The sequence below is a fragment of the Mesocricetus auratus genome, unplaced genomic scaffold, assembly GCF_017639785.1.
Source record: "Mesocricetus auratus isolate SY011 unplaced genomic scaffold, BCM_Maur_2.0 Super-Scaffold_100055, whole genome shotgun sequence".
NCBI lineage: Eukaryota > Metazoa > Chordata > Mammalia > Rodentia > Cricetidae > Mesocricetus > Mesocricetus auratus.
The window spans coordinates 3631771-3647957 of record NW_024429232.1 but is presented as its reverse complement, the minus strand read 5'-3'; the positions used below and the strand labels follow the sequence as shown (position 1 = coordinate 3647957).

At 52.4% G+C, this 16187-nt stretch overlaps 1 protein-coding gene across 4 annotated transcripts; it reads right to left on the bottom strand.

The window, feature by feature from the left end:
• Nucleotides 1–1577: 1577 nt before the first annotated feature.
• Nucleotides 1578–6984, bottom strand: Mapk15 (mitogen-activated protein kinase 15). Of its 4 annotated transcripts, none has more exons than XM_040736433.1 (14): nucleotides 6792–6984; nucleotides 5592–5690; nucleotides 5450–5479; nucleotides 5231–5321; nucleotides 4621–4751; nucleotides 4375–4538; nucleotides 4075–4214; nucleotides 3485–3542; nucleotides 2944–3081; nucleotides 2762–2867; nucleotides 2467–2671; nucleotides 2255–2358; nucleotides 2051–2179; nucleotides 1578–1968 (listed from the first exon to the last, which is right to left on the bottom strand). In XM_040736433.1, the coding sequence occupies exons 1-14, from the start codon at nucleotides 6858–6860 to the stop codon at nucleotides 1765–1767; spliced, it is 1668 nt and encodes a 555-aa protein (XP_040592367.1). In that variant the 5' UTR covers nucleotides 6861–6984; the 3' UTR covers nucleotides 1578–1764. The 4 variants fall into 4 exon arrangements, with proteins under 4 accessions (XP_040592367.1, XP_040592368.1, XP_040592365.1 ...); XM_040736434.1 differs by having other exon boundaries at nucleotides 1578–1950; nucleotides 6792–6982; XM_040736431.1 differs by having other exon boundaries at nucleotides 1578–2179.
• Between the last annotated feature and the right edge of the window lie 9203 nt (nucleotides 6985–16187).

Sequence of the window (16187 nt, the reverse complement as noted above, 5' to 3'; positions counted from 1 at the left end):
TCCTACCTGTGTGTGAGAGAATGTGTGAGTGTTCACAGTCATGATATGAACTCCCAAGAGGGCGAAGATAAGAAAAAGCCACTAAATAGTCCTTCTGACTCCAGCAGCTGGAGAGGGGAGGACACAGGAACTTGGGCAGTGACCGGATTCCCACTGTTAAAAAAACCCCAAGTTCCTGGCCAGAGGCCCACGGCCCCTCAGGAGCTGGATGAACTGAGTCTTCCCTAGTCTTGACATGCTCACGGCTCAGCTTGTCTCAGGGCCCATGGTAGGTGTCCTGTGCGTCACTGCTCAAGCTCAGACCTGTTGAGCTCTGCAATGGGAAAGTGGAGGCTGGTAGTCCTTCCTGGGGCCCTCTGGCCCCTGACTGCACCCTTCATACCTTTCTGAGAAGGACGTTTTTGAAAGTGTCTTGTGTTCTCACCTTAACAGTAAACACAATGTACAAACTCCAACACGGCCCGGTGCCGGGGAGGCCGCGGTAAGCTGGGCAGCCTGAAACAGCAAGCCCCAGGCCAGCCAGGGCTACGCAACGAGATCCTAAGAAAAGAAGAGAAGGCAGCACGTCCCCAAGTGGTTAATTTATACATAGCCTTTAACCCTAGGGCCTCCTAGTTTTCTTTTTGGAAAACCATGGGTCCCTCTGCACCCTCACGCTGTATGAACACCTCTCCCATCCCTACAAGCCCCTGGCTCTGGGCCGTCCATGTAGTCGCCTGTCCGGGTCTGCAGCCTGCAAGCCCAGCAGACACTTCTCAACCTTTATCTTGCAGCTGCTGTCCAGCCTGAGCCCTTCTGCTCCGATAGCCAGTTCTTGGCCTGGCAGGCACACTGGTGTCTGGTGTTCACCCTCACAGACTCCTTTGTTCTGTTTGTCAGCAACTTGGAGCTATGCCTCAGACTCTTGAAACCACGCACTGTCCACATTGGCAGCCAGCCGCCTCAGGGGACAGAGCTTTTGGCTGCAGCTCTGACTAACTCTCCGCCATGTTGGGCTCACACTCACCCTGTCCTGACCCTGTCTCGTTTCACCCAGTGTCACTGCTACGCACGCTCCAACTCTGCCCAGCTTCTCCTGCACGTCCTTGTCCCCTTTGTCATCTGCCCTATTTGGGGCAGCACATTGAGAGTTCCCCTAGCCAGGTGGCGGGGAAAGTGCTTTCCTGCGTTCTACTCTGGAATACTTGAGTGCCTGCACAGGTCTGGCCCCACACCAGACCCTTTGCACAGTAGTAGTGTCGCCACAGGATCTTCAGTGTGTCTTCCTGTCCTTTTAAATCGAGACCTGGAGACAAACCAGGAGTCGGCCACTGGTTAGAGCACCGGCCGGAGTCACCAACAAAAGGTAGCCAGAGCCTCGGACCAAGACAAGTGCTGCACCCCCTCCCTTTTCTGTGTGGTTCATTGGTAGCCTGCACCTGGATACAGCGTCCCACAGGACTAGGCTGAGTGGGCAGAAGCCTCAGGGCGCGGACATGGCTCCCAACTTTGTACTGAACACGGGTCAGATGTGGGACACTCACGGCAATGGGTTCGGGAAAGGTTTGGGAAGTGGATGAAAGATGGCTTAGCTGGGCTGGGTAAAATATGACTTTATTGGAAGCAGTTGGCGGTGGTGTGGAGCGGACACCGGCTTCTACTCTCCCTTAGGGGAGAGAGGCTCAGAGAACCCTCCCGGAACTCGAATGCAGATGGTCAGAGGAGGAAGATGCGCTGGGGGCTGGGGGACGGCGCCAGGTTGACGCAAAGAGGTCGGTGGGCGGCTCACGCACGCGGTCCGGGGAGCAGGGGCAGGCGGCCCAGCGCCGAGTGGCACACGGTCCCGTAGGCTTGGGAGTAGCCGCCAAGTGCAGCTCTGGCTGCGCCCTGGGCCCCCTGGGAGGCCGAGGTGCCAAACATCCTTCGGCCAGGCCGGGGTTCCGGGGCGTCCCGGGGCAGGCGGAAAGGGACCTGCACGCAGGCGAGGGTCTTGTTCAGGAGGGAGAGGAGTGGAGCAGGGCTCTGGGGGGTACAAACCGCACTGGAGGGAGCTGGGAAGGGCCGGGCTCACCCGTCGCGCGCCGGCCGCCCTCGGCCCACCGCCCCGGAACGGGTCACTGCGGATCAGGGCCTGATTGGCCGCCTGAGCCGCTGCCTGTGAAGTCAGGGAGGGCGCCACCACCCTAACATGTGTCTTCACCTGGAAGGGGTGTGCCACAGGGTCACGGAAAGGTACTGTGAGAGGCTCTTCCGTGCCCACCCAACCTCGACTTACCCCTGAGGGTACCGAGGGTGGCTCCGCTGTGGCCCCTGGGGGCCTTTCCCCCCTGCCTGGTGGCGGAAGTTGGAACAGGGGGTCTGAGTTCTGCCTGGGAACTTCTGTGGGATCATAAGGGCAACCCCCGGAGCCTGTTAGGTTCCCGCTGTGCACGTTGGTGGCCCTACAGAGATGGGGTCAGGGGTGCGTGGGAGGCGGGCAAAGCTCACCCACGGGCTCGGGGTTATGACCAGGGCTACTCTGAGGTCTGGGTCCGCGTTTCCGCGCAGGCGTCTCCGTGGAGACCTGGGGGAGGACTCCGGGCTTGAGCGACTGTGCCCGGGCCTGGCAAGCCCTGAGCTCTGCCCGCGAGGCGGCTCCCCACAGGCCTTCCTCTCGAGGGCTGCGGCTGTTCCCCCTCCGCTCCAGGATCATCTGCGGGGTGGGAGGGGCGCTCAGAGGCGGGGTGGCGGACAGCACCGAGGTCGCTGGGAGAGGCTTCGAGGGCGCCCGCAGTCCCAGCACCTGGTACAGGCGGTTGCGATACTCTGGTGCAGTGAGCTGGTCTCCCTCGTGCACCGGGAGCCGCACATCGGATCCCCGGGTCCACTCGCGGTCGGGGCAATGGAATCTGCGGAGCCAGAAGGATGGATGCAGACGAGGCAGGACGCAAGTCACTCAGGCTCCCACCCCTGCCCTTCGCTCACCTCTGCACGTAGGGGTGTTGCAGCGCCTGCTCAGCGCTAAGCCTCTTGTCCGGAGCAAACGCCAAGAGTCGCTTGAGGAGGTCCAGGGCTTCTGGCGGGGTGTCTGGCGGCAGGAGGGCGTCCAGCGTCTGCCGTGGCCTGTGGGCAGCTGCCTGTCGTCTCCTCTCTAGGGCCCCACCCACGCGCGGCACCTTCTGTCTGCGGCCTGACCTCCACCTTTCTGCTTCTGTAAATCCCACTCCTGGAGTCCCCCTTCCGAGGTGGTCACCTCTCCATACCCCATACCCTCTCCCCTTTTCTAAGGCTGGATGTTCTCATTTCTGGGGGGGGGGGTGGGTCTTGTTTCTCTTTCCTCTTTTTCTTGCCTGTCTCCTGGATTCTGTCTCCCCGCACTTCCCCCCCCCCCCGTAACTAAGCTTTAAGAGGCTGGGGCTGAGCACACAGCTCTGCACTGGTACAAATGGGTTCTTGTGCCAACTGCAAGATGGCAGCCCCTCCTGCCACCTGCCACCCCTCCCCCACACCTAAGGGTTCCACTCACTTGGACCCTAGGTTCTGCAGAATCAAAGCACTGTAGTCTGAGCCAAGGCCCTGGAGCTCTGTGGGTGGGCGGAAGACAGGTGTGAGCAGGCTAGGGGAGGGGCAGCATCCCTTCTGGTCGCATAGGCAATAGCCTCTCACAGAGTCTGTGGTTTAAAAGGGCTCAGGCCCCTAAAATCCAGTCATTTGGTCCAGGTGAGTGCCCTAGCTGTGCCTTACCTGTAAATCACACACTCTCAACAAGCTCACGAAGAGGATGCTGGGGTCACATCTCCCAAGGGGGGGGCATGGCACCCTGCTGGGCCTCGAAAGGTGTCTCCCTCTCGCCAGGTCCCTCTCCACAATCGCTGCTCTCAGCAGCCCGCCTAGACACCTCTCTCCTTCCCCTGACCCTCCGCACAGTCAGGTGGCTCCCCCTGGCCTGTGACCAATCCTGCCTCTGCGTTAGGCCCCAGCAGCAGCCCCTGGGCCCTCCCTCCACAAGGCCCTTTTCAGTTTTCCTGGGTCAAATGCTACTCTCCTCTGCACAGTACAGGGGACACTCTCCACAGCTGTGCCCGCCGAGGCTGGGACCTGAGTGCGCATGCTCACCCTCCATGGAGGGCAACGGAATGGTCTCCAGGATCAGCTCCAGCTGGTGGAAAGTAGATGTGCCAGGGAACAGCGGCTGTCCCCGCAGCATCTCTCCCAATATGCAGCCCAGGCTCCACATGTCCACCCCAGGGGTATACCTGGGGCAGGAAGGGGCGTGTGCGAGGGCAGGGAGCACAGAGGCCTCGGCAGAGGCAGGATGGGAGCCTAGGGACAGGGCACTGAGTACTCAGGTGGGCCCAGGCAGGACCAGGATACGGGGTACCCTAGGGTGAAGGTGGGTGGGGTCTCCAGGGTTACCATCGGGAGGAGAGAAGAACCTCTGGGGCTCGGTACCAGCGTGTGGCCACATACTCCGTCAGGGCCTGGCCCTCGGGCCCTTCAGAAAGGTCACTCAGGGAACGTGCCAGGCCAAAGTCACAGAGTTTCACCCGACAAGCAGCATCCAGTAGAACATTGGCTGGCTGGGGAGAGGCATGGGCTTGAGACCCAACGATCTGGGTGCACAGTGGAGCCAGGGACCAGTGGGCACAGTGTGGACCCAACCTTCTGGTCCCGGTGGATGACACGCCCTGAGTGGATGAACTTGGTGGCCCTCAGGAGCTGGTAAAAGATGCAGCGCTTGTGGATGTCCTCCAGTAGTTTGCCCTTCTGGATGACGGCATTCAGGTCGGTGTCTGGGAAGGGGCAGGACCCGGGGAAGGATACGCAGGTCAGGCTGGAGGGCGAAGAGTGAGGTCTGAAGCACTTTGAGCCTGTGCCAGCCCTCAGCCCATCCTGGACTCTCTGCCTGGCTACCTGGCCATCGCATCTGTCCTCACTGTCAATACAGCCAGAATGCCCTAAGGAATTACTGTCATTCTGCTTCGTGATCTTTTCTTACAAACTGAGTGGGAAGAGAGAGAGCACGGCAAGCCAGGGCAGAGCAAGAGCCCTGTGCGGAAGGGACAAAGTGGGGGAGTCACCACCAGGCCAGAGCAGGCAGGGGAAGGGGCGGGGTCACTACCAGTCTTGAAGGTCAAACCTCACCAGCCTTGTGCTCAGGCTCAGAGACAGATGAGAGTGGCAGATACAGTGTGGCCTGGGCACCAGAGGACCGTAAGAAGGGAGCCAGGCCACGTAAGTACCGCCGAGGTCTGGCCAAGGCCTCACTCACCCATGGACTCAAACACCAGGTAAATATCCCTGTCATTCTCTGCTGGGATCACGTCAAGCAGGCGGATGATGTTGGGATGGTCCCCAAACTCCTGGGAAGACAGACTGTTGCTGCTGCGAAGCCAAGGCCATGCTCTGGGCCAGTGGTACCAGCTTCCCTCTTGTCTGTGGGGCCCTGTGCCCAGGGAAGGGATGTGGCAGGGTGGCCTGGGCCACTTACCTGGAGAAGCATGACTTCCCTGAAAGTTCTCTGTAAGAGACAGAAATACCCAGCAGGCTGACCGGGACAAGCTGGGAGACCTGCTGTGACAGGCCCTCCCACAGCTCACCACACCTCCACACACTCCCCACTGCTCATTTACCTGAGCATCTGTCTGGTCCCTGAAGGCATCAAAGATTTTCTTGATGGCCACTACATCGCCAGTCCTCCGATCCACTGCCTTCCACACAATGCCATAAGCCTGGGGGACGCATGGTCAGCCGGGTGAATGATGCAGGGGTGTTCTCTCTCTCTGTCTCTCTGTCTCTGTCTCTCTGTGTCTCTCTCTGTCTCTGTCTCTCTGTGTCTCTCTCTGTGTCTGTCTGTCTGTCTGTCTGTCTGTCTGTCTGTCTCTCTCTCTCTCTCTCCAGGCTGTCCCATCCAGCTCTGGATCCTGGGGGGGGGGGGGGGGGGTCAGAGTGTGGCAGGACCTGGGGTGGCAGAGGCCGCAGCATCTTCTGGAGTGGTGGAAAGGGTGAGGAATGGAAAGGTCCCTACCAGGATATGAAGTCACAAGTGGGTACTACTTACAGGGCCTGAAGCCTGCTGTCTCTGGAATGACCTCTGACCCCTGCAGCTCCCCAGACATCCTGACTTTCTCTCCACCCCCACGCCATCTGCTTAGGAAACCCCTTTGACTTGGGTTTGGCCCTCGGGTTGGCTATGTGCCCCCCCTGCCGCTCCCACCCATCACCAGCACCGCCAAGCCTCCCCAGGCCCCTCCCACACAAGGGGACCCATCGCTGTCACTGTATAGAAGTGTAGTGTGTCTCCAGCAGCCCAGCAGGTCTTTGCCTAGGGACCTCTGCCATTGCCGCTGGCTTGTTTCCCCTCCACGACACGCAGAACACACCTACACAATCACACACATTCACACACACACAGCCCCATACGCTCAGGCCCAGTTACAGTCACAAATACACCCGAACTCACACACACAGTTAGTTCCTGTTCTCAGTTTGTGTATTCGGACTCAGACTTCCTGAGCCTAGAAACTGGAATGGGCCAGGCTTCCCCAGAACAACCTATGGGGACCCAGAAAGGTAGCGGAAGTCGGTGGAGGAGCATCAATACCACTCCTCCTGCGACCTGGGGGGCCCTGGTAGTCGCCAGCCTTTCAGGGCGAGGTCCCTGAGGGCTACCCAGTTTCCTAATGGAAACAGGATTACAGGAGCGTCCGAGGAGGCAGAACGGGAGCCCGGAAGCCAGCATCCCATCTAGAAGAACTAGACTTTGAGGGGGCTAACCAGGCCCCCCAGGTGACTGCAGTGCCCCTCGGATGGCCGGGCGTCCCTGCGCTCACCCCTTTCCCAAGCCTCCGCTTAATCAGGTATCTCTGGGCTACGTGGCGGTCCACCTCGGCAGCACACATGACGAGAGGCAGGCGCCAGGCTCTTGGTGTCCACAGACTCCTCCTCGCAGCTGAACCTGTTGATCCGTTGGCTTGGGAACCGGCAGCCGTGGTGCGCCACCCTTGCGCCTGCGCCAATGGGCGGGGTCTGCAGCCAGCCCCACCTGTCTGCCTGGGTCCCCTGGTCCATGCTGCTCGCGGCGTGGGGGAGGGGTGGGAGTGGGGAGGCTATCCCCGAATGCGCTGGGCACAGCGGCAAAGCAGCGCTGCCAACCCCGGGGTGGGAGTTGAGCGTCGGGGACTCAGAGCCGGGCTCTCTCAGCATCGAAGCCGTTGGATGCAGCAGTGGGTGAAAAGCCGGCCAGGTCAGGGCGTGGCGGGTGCCCTGGACCCTGGTGGAAGAGCACTAGAGCTGGTGACCCGGAAAGGCGCCCGACGTGTTTGAGCCTCCAGACCTACTTGTCAGGGGCGCTGAATGGAGATCAAAAGTGTGGGCCACCCAGAAGATCAAAGCACTGGGCCCACTGACGTGAGGGAGGAGGTTGCGGGAGGCAGGGAGGTCGCGATTGTGCTGGACTGGGAACACCACGCAAGAGCAGGGAGCACTGCGTGAAAGTGGATCCTGGCTGCCGGAGTCTTTGTTCGGATGTGGGAAGGGTGGCGGGCTTAGGCTCCAGACACTTATAATGAAGGTCTGTTGACAGCATGGTTCAGTATCACATAAGCAGGGCCCAGAGATCGGAGTGGTACATAGAGTAAGGGCGGAATTCAATCTGATGTAAGTCAGTAATTAAAATCTCCAACACACGAAAGAAACCATCGTCGTCGTCGTTTATTTACTGGATTGGACAGTTAAATTATTCTGTGCTACACCTTTTGAGAGAGACTCTTGCCGCTGAAGAGATGTCTCTTCGACAGGATCCAGGTTCAACTCCTAGCACCCGCACGGTGGCTCACAACTGCCTAGGACTCCAGCTCTAGCACCCTCACACAGACATACGTGCAGGCAAAACACGAAAATGTTATAAATCATAGCAAAAGTTTTTCCGATTTCCCTTCTGCCTTGATTCATTGAATACCTGCCATCAGTGACAGCAGACAAGTCAGGCCTGTGGCAACTAGTAGCCAAAGAATTGATGAGCATCAGGTGGCTCTGTGAGGTCTGACCGCGGAATCGCTGAGATGTCTGCCATTAACCGCTGACCCCTGGCAGGGACGGTGTGCTCCTCTTGTATCCTGGGGAGTAATAAATGCTGCAACCACTTTACCTATCTCAGTAGGCAAAGTGGCCGTAATGAAGGAAAAATATTGTAAAGCATTTTTCAGTAAACGTGCTTAGAAAAAGTTATTACACAAAAGTAGAAGTTAGCTAAGGAGCACTGCCTCCAGTATGACTGGAAGATAAGCAGTGTACTAACCAGACTTCTTAGGAACCACAGAAAGATAAGAAATATAGAGCTGTTGGGCGATGGTGGCACACACCTTTGATCCCAGCACTTGGGAGGCAGACACAGGTGGATCTCTGTGAGTTCGAGGTCAACCTGGTCTACAGAGTGAGTTCCAGAGCAGCCAGGGCTACACAGAGAAACCCTGTCTAAAAGACAGAAAGAAGTGTACGTAGAGCTGGACTCTAGTAAACTCTAGGATTACTGAAGGTACATTTTTGTTAATATTTGTTCACCAAGACTGCCCATTAGGATCGATGACAGGCAGATTACTAGTTAACAATGACCTAAAAACAACACTGACCTATTTCAAAATAACCTGGAACTATCTTTGCTACGTCAACCTCCCATTTGTCCAAAATGACCAAGCTTCCAATTTTTTCTTTGTTTTGCTTTTTGTTTTTCGAGACAGGGTTTCTCTGTGGTTTTGGAGGCTGTCCTGGAACTCGCTCTGTAGACCAGGCTGGCCTCCAGCTCACAGAGATCCGCCGGCCTCTGCCTCCCGAGTGCTGGGATTAAAGGTGTGTGCCACTAACGCCCGGCTCTTCCAATTTCTGTGAAGCATGTTTAATAGCACAAAGTGTAACTTGGAGCTGGACCCTCAAAGAGATTTCCAGGTAACTTCCAGTGTGAGATGTCCTAGCTTAAAATCTATGTTAGCTGCAAAGAATTTCTGTTTAAGGCCAGTTTCTCTTTGAACTTAAACTAGAACCAGACATACACAATTATGAAAGAGTTTTTACTCATTATTATTCTTCAGTGTTTGGAGAAAAATCTCACAGACTGCCTCAGTCACTGTGCAGGCCTGGGGACCAAAGGACCCGAGTTCAATCCCCAGCACCACATAAAAAGTTGGCTATGGTAGTGTGGGTTTGCAATCCCACTGCCTGTAGTGGAGATGGGTGGGTCCCTGGAGTGTGCTGGCTAGCCTGCCTAGCCTAGGTACTCTCCAGGTCCCAGGGACAGACTTGTCTGAAAGAACAGAGTGGAGGTCTCTTGAGGAACAGCATCCAGCATTGACCCCTGGTCTTCATATACACACAGGATGCTCGCAGAGACAGTGCACACATCTGCACCTGCACAAACATGAGCGCACACAGCCAAAATTCTGTTAGAGTGCGGGTCGGGGGAGCATGGTTGTACTGGAATTTCCAAGTTTGTTAGGAGGAACGCAGGAAACCGTGCATTCTGAGAAAATTGGGGGGAAATATTTCTAAAGGAATAGTGCAAGTTTCTTTACTTAAAATATGGGAACTTTAAAAAAAAGATTTACTTTTTTCTGGGGATGGTGGTGCATGCCTTTAATCTCAGCACTGGGAAGGCAGAGGCAGGAGACTCTCTGTGAGTTTGAATCCAGTCTGATCTACATAGTGAGTTCCAGGACAGCCAGGACTAAATAGAGAGACACTGGTGGGTTTGTTGTTGTTATTTTTTGAGATATATTTTTGCTGGGCAGTGGTGGGTGGTGGCACAAGCTTTTAATCCCAGCACTTGGGAGGTAGAGGCAGGTGGATCTCTGTGAGTTCGAGGCCAGCCTGGTCTACAAAGGTAGTTCCAGGACAGGTTCCAAAGCTACACAGGGAAACTCTGTCTCAAAAAAAAAACAACAACAATATATATTGGGGCACTGGAGTCACGGGAACTAAAACTACAGATGATTGTGAGTCATCACTTGGGTGCTAGGAACCAAACTCAGATCTTCTACAAGAGCAGCAAGTGCCCTTAACTGCTGACTCATCTCTCTGGTCTTGAGAGAAAAAATGAGGTAAATTTGGCTCCTTCCTCAATCTGAGGATGATGTTTTCTGATTTAAAAAATTTAAGGGGTTGGAGAGGTAGCTCAGTGGTTGAGAACATGCATTGCTCTCCCAGAGAACCAGAGTTAGGCTCTTAGCGCCCACATCAGTACCTCGCATCTGCCTGTAACTCTAGCTCCATGGGTCGACACACTTTCCTGGCCTCCACGGGACCCACAAATATGTGTGCGCACGTGCGCACACACACAGAGACACATAAAATTTAAATGATTTTTAAAATTCAAACATATCTCAGAGCTAAACAAATTTTGAGGTGAAGGAGTATTACACAATCTGCTATTTTGTCCTCTTTGGCCCCATGCCTGTTCATTCCATGTGTTTTCATGTGTCTGTTTTCATAAGCAACTGTCGCTGGTTCATACTGTGATTTATTTCAACGCATGCTGCAGGCATGTACGGAACTCACCGTGTGTGTGTGTGTGTGTGTGTGTGTGTGTGTGTGTGTGTGTGTGTGTGTAGGATGGTTTATGAGCTACTTGAGTCAAAATTATCCAGCAGCACATAAAGGATGTGTTCACACACTGAGTCCTAGCAAACACACATCCACACCCAGAAAACCTCATTCGGGTGCCGGACGCCATCACCTCCAGCAAGTACTCGCGTGTCGCTTCCTATTAAATTGATGCCTTCATTCCCCAAGAGGCAAACATTATTTCTACATTGCACCACGTGGAATATTCCGCTTTCTAATCTTCATAGAATAGTTCTATTTGGGGTTGGGAGATGGTTCAGTCAGTAAAGGACTGCTTGCAAGCATGAGGACCTGAGTTCAATCCTCTGAACCTACATAATCCTCCCATGCACCCCCCCTCCCCGGGTGATGATGCATGCAATCCCAGCCCTGGGGAGGTGGATACAGGTGGATTCTAGAGCTTTCTGGCCAGCAAGCCTATCCTACGTAGCAATCTCTAGGCCAGTGAGAAAAGAAAAAGAGAAAGACAGTGTCTGAAAGACAATACCAGTGTTGTCCTCAGGTCTCCACACACATGCGCAACTAAAACATGTGTACCCACAGGTACATGGGCATACATGCACATAAAGTGCTCTTTTATGTAACTATTTCTCTCACCATTTTTCCTGAGATTCGTTCATGTTATGCATCAGTAATTTAGCCCTATTCAGTGTTGACTATGGTATGAGACATTGGAGCTATTTTTACCTTTGGGTCTTTTATGAATTAACATGCTGCTGATACTCTATTCCTTCTTGGACAAACAATGCATTTCCATTATTCTCACATATTGAAATGTAGTAAAGTAAGTGAGTGCTCAGTTCCATCAAAAACTAGGTAACCAGGGGCTGGAAAGAGGCTCACTAGTTTTAAGAACACTGACTGTTCTTGCAAAGGACACAGGTTCAATTTCCAACACCAACATGGTGGCTTACAACCATCTGCAACTCCAGTTCCAAGGGATCTGATACTCTCTTCTGGCTTCCTTGGGCACTTCTCATAAACATGGTACATAGACATATATGCAGGCAAAATACCCATACACATAAAAATAAATTTTAAACAACAACAAAACACTAGGCAACAATTTTGTTGTTGTTGTTGTTGTTTGTTTTTTGAGACTGGGTTTCTCTGTGCAACATCATTGGCTATCCTGGAACTTGTTTTGTAGACCAGGCTGACCTTGAACTCACAGAGATCCACCTGCCTCTGCCTACTGAGTGCTGGGATTAAAGGCATGCGATGCCTGGTTTAGATAATAATTTCTAAACTACTTTTGTCATGTAACATCTGAGCAACAGTGTGTGAAAGTCTGAATTTCCCCATGTACCCAGGAGTAGGTGTGATCAGTCTTGTCTTATTTTGCCCATGTAGTGAACCAGAGGTTATTTTATCTAGTCTTAATTTGCCACTTTCCTAATATACAAATACCCATGTGTCTCGTGGCTATTGCCGTGTCCACATTGGCAGATTCTGTTCAAGTATTTGCCCATTTTATTTTTTTTCCTCAGTGCTACAGGTGAGTTTTATGACTTGCTCTGAAATCCAGTTCTACTCTGCTCCACTCATAGGTGTGTCAAACACCCAGTCAGTGCAAAAGCAGCAGCTTAGGCCAGGTGGTGGTCGGACACACTTTTAACCCCAGCACTCAGGAGGCAGAGACAGGTGGGTCTCTGAGTTCGAGACCATCCTGGTCTACAGAGTGAGTGCCAGAGCTACATGGAGTAACCCTGTCTCAAAAAACCAAAAACCAAACTAAAGCAAACAAAAACAACTGTAGCTTTGTAACAAGACGTGAAGCCACTGACCCAAAAGGCTTCTCTGATCCTAGGATTTCAGATCCAAAGACAAAATAGTATAGCCTTCACTTAGACACTCAAGTTAACAATATGCAGGATATTAATCATATGTACCAATTCTGGCACCTTCTCGGGGACCCATGCTCAAGGTAAAATCTATATATAGAAAGATCTTCTTAATAGCATCAACTTAGCCTCAGACTGCTTCAGGGGATAATTGCCCCCCAAAGGGGGGTGACAGTTGTGCACTAAAGGGGACATCAGTACTTTGGAGCCGAGGCAGCCGACACTGTGGCTGAACACGCAGCTTTGCTGGGAGAAATGGCTCTCCACGTGCCTTGATCGCCTGCCTCTGTGGTGCCTTTGTTCCCGTCTACCATAGAGCAAGAAACCGAGAAAGCTAAGGGCAGCCTTTCAAACTCTTTTACCAGGCATTCAAGTTCCCCCACACATCACCTGAGCTTTCTTGGATTACAAAAAAATAATTAAGGGGCAGAAATTACTATGCAGGTTGGATTTTTGTCAGCTCGACACAGACTAGAGCCGTCTGGGAGGAGGGAATCTTTTTTTTTTTTTTTTTTTTTTTTTTTTTTTTGGTTTTTCGAGACAGGGTTTCTCTGTGGCTTTGGAGGCTGTCCTGGAACTCGCTCTGTAGACCAAGCTGGTCTCGAACTCACAGAGATCCACCTGCCTCTGCCTCCCGAGTGCTGGGATTAAAGGCGTGTGCCACCAACACCCGGCGGAGGAGGAAATCTTAACTGAGAAAGTGCCTCTACCGCGATGGTTTGTCTGGTGCATTTTCTTGATTAAGGGTTGATCTGGGAGGGCCCGGGTCACTGTGGGCAGTGCCACCCCTGTGCTGGCGCTTCCGGGTGTGAAAGTGGACCTCGCAATCCGGTAACCAGTGACCCTGCATGGCTTTGCTTCAGTGTCCGCTCCAGGTGCCTGAGTCTGGCTCCTTCAGCGACCTTGGCTTCACTGAGAGACAGTTGAATTGAGGCTTACCAGGGAAAAGGTCCCAGGTTACCTCAGTGTCTCACATGTTGTTCACATCTGGTTAGAGGAAGAGGGGGTAGACACTCTGTCTTAAAGGTTCCATCGTGTTCAAGCTGAGCGTTGGTGGCGCACGCCTTTAATCCCAGCACTCGGGAGGCCGAGGCAGGCAGCCAGCCTGGTCTCCAAAGCACGCACCAGGCCAGCAGCCAAGGCTGCATAGGGAGACTTGACTCAAGAAAGAAAAAGGGCGGGCGTTGGTGGTGCACGTCTTTAATCCCAGCACTCGGGAGGCAGAGGCAGGCGGATCTCTGTGAATTCGAGACCAGCCTGGTCTACAAAGTGAGTTCCAGGACAGCTTCCAAGACAATACAGAGAAACGCTGTCTCGAAAAGCCAAAAAAAAAACAAAAAAAACAAAACAACAAAAAAACAAAAAACAAAAAAAAAAAAGAAAAAAGAAAAAGAAAAGGGAAGATGTGCATGTTCAGTTGCTGCCTGTCGCCTTACTTTTCTAAGCCATCATGAAACCTAACCCTCTCAACAGTAAGCCCCAATAAACCCCTTCCTTCTGTAAGTTGTCAGAGGCAGACAGATCTCTGTGAGTTTGAAGCCAGCCTGGTCTACGGAGCAAGTTCCAAGACAGGTTCCAAAGCAGTACAGAGAAGCCCTGTCTCTAAAAACAAAAACAAAACAAAAAGGTGTATAGGGCAGTGGTTCTCAGCTTTCCTAATGCTGTGACCCTTTGATACAGTTCCTCATGTTGTGGTGAGCTCCAGCCATAAAATTATTTTCATTGCTATTTCATAACTTTGCTACTGTTATGAATCATAGTGTAAATATTTGTGTTTTCTGATGGTCTTAGGTGATCCCTGTGAAAGGGTCACTAAAACACCCTGGCTGTCTCAGGAGTGATCAATGGCCTGGTAATTCACCTCCTGGGTCTGACTCTCCTTGTGGTGCATTTTCTTTATTTTTAATTGTGTGTGTGTGTGTGTGTGTGTGTGTGTGTGCAACTGCGTGGGAGCGTGTGAATACATATGTCCATAGAGGCCAGAGGCATCAGAGATGGAGCCTTCTCCCCTAGCCCTTCCCTCCCTGTAGCCTCTAGCCGCTCCCTGAGGCCAGATTAAGGCAGAGTTGCAGACAGCAGGTGGTTAGGAGTGGCTGCAGACGCAGGTGAGGATCCCAGGTCTTAGCACTCTGTGAGGGATGCAGACAGTCAGGAAGCCTGACTGCCGGAGCCATCTTTTGCAAGTTGGCGGGACTGAACCCCTGAAGATGGCAGCTGTGTGAGCTGGAGTCATGTGTAACAGACCAGCATTCTGTAGCAGATTAGGTTCTGCTTTCAGATTAAAAGGCGGTGTTTTAAGACTAGCATCGAGTTGCTTTGCAAGATTCTCATAAAGGGCCAAGTGGTTTAAATATCAATACTTAAAGGAGGTCTTCATTGTCAGCCAGGCGGTGGTGGCGCACACCTTTGGGAGGCAGAGGCAGGCGGATCTCTGTGAGTTTGAGGCCAGTCTAGTCTACAGAGTGAGTTCCAGGACAGCCTCCAAAACAATACAGAGAAACCCTGTCTCGAAAAACCAAAAAAAAGTTCTTCACTGTCTTTAAATTTGGTATTTATTTATGTGTATGGAATGTGAGATAATACAAAACAATTTTCATCATGTGGGTTCCAGCGATCGATCACATTCTGGTCATCAGACTGAGCGGCAAGTGACCTGCTGAGCATCTCACCGGGCCCCAAGCGTAGTATCATTTTAGTTTTACTTATTCTTTTTTTTTTTAGATTGGGACTCATGCAGCCCAGACTAGCCTTGAACCCCTTGATCATCCTGCCACCACCTTTCAAGTGCTAAGAACACAGGATCAATGACACCAAGCTGTATTTATATGCTTTTATGAGGGGCTAATGCCTCAATTACTCTGCCACACCTACCCACCCAGCCTAACTAATAACAGTGAGTTCTCAAAACATTGCAAAATGCTTGGTGACGTAGCAAATTCCACAGAACTGCTGCTGAAGCTTGGTGTCTTCTTAGGGTTTCTATCTCTGTGAAGAGACACCACGACCACAGTAACTCTTATAAAGGAAAACATGGAATCGAGGTGGCAGCTTACAGTTCGTTGTCATTATGGCAGGGAGCATGGTGTTGGATGCATCTTGATCAGAAGGCAACAGGAACTGTGAGGGGCAATTACATTCAAACTACAACACTCAGGAAGGAAACAAAACTTACAGGTTGCAGAAATCTGAAGCTTACAAGATTCACAGTGCTTCTGCCAAGGTTACTCAAGTCCCATTGCTCATCCACAGGGAGATTCCTCCTCCCCCTTTGTGCCTTCTATCCGAGCCAGAAGATTCTTCTGCTAACCTGCCTGCGAGTCCTGTGCAGGTTTCCGGGGATGCAGACTTCCTGAGTCTTCAGCCTTGCTGGCATGGGCATATTTTGGTGATGTGGTTGCCTTTGAGTGAGTGGTTCATGTTCTGGTAAGTAGCTCCAGGAAACTCGTTGGCTCATGATGCTAGACTTGGGTGGGACAGTTTCTGTGGTCCTTTGGTCATGTCTCCCCAGGAAAAGTCACACAGTTGGAGGATTAGTAAAATCTTTGTTAAAATGTGGTTTCACAAACTCAAATCTGTCCATACCTAGCAAGTATGGACAAACTGAACAGAAATTCTAGTAAGAGATTTCATGAATCTCAGAAGAGATTTTGAACTTTTAAATATTGTTGAGACTGGGATAGACTATGGGGACTTTTGAAGTTGGACTAAATCCATTTTGCACTATGATATTGTTATAAGCTATGGGGTTCAAGGAGTGGAATGTGGTAATTT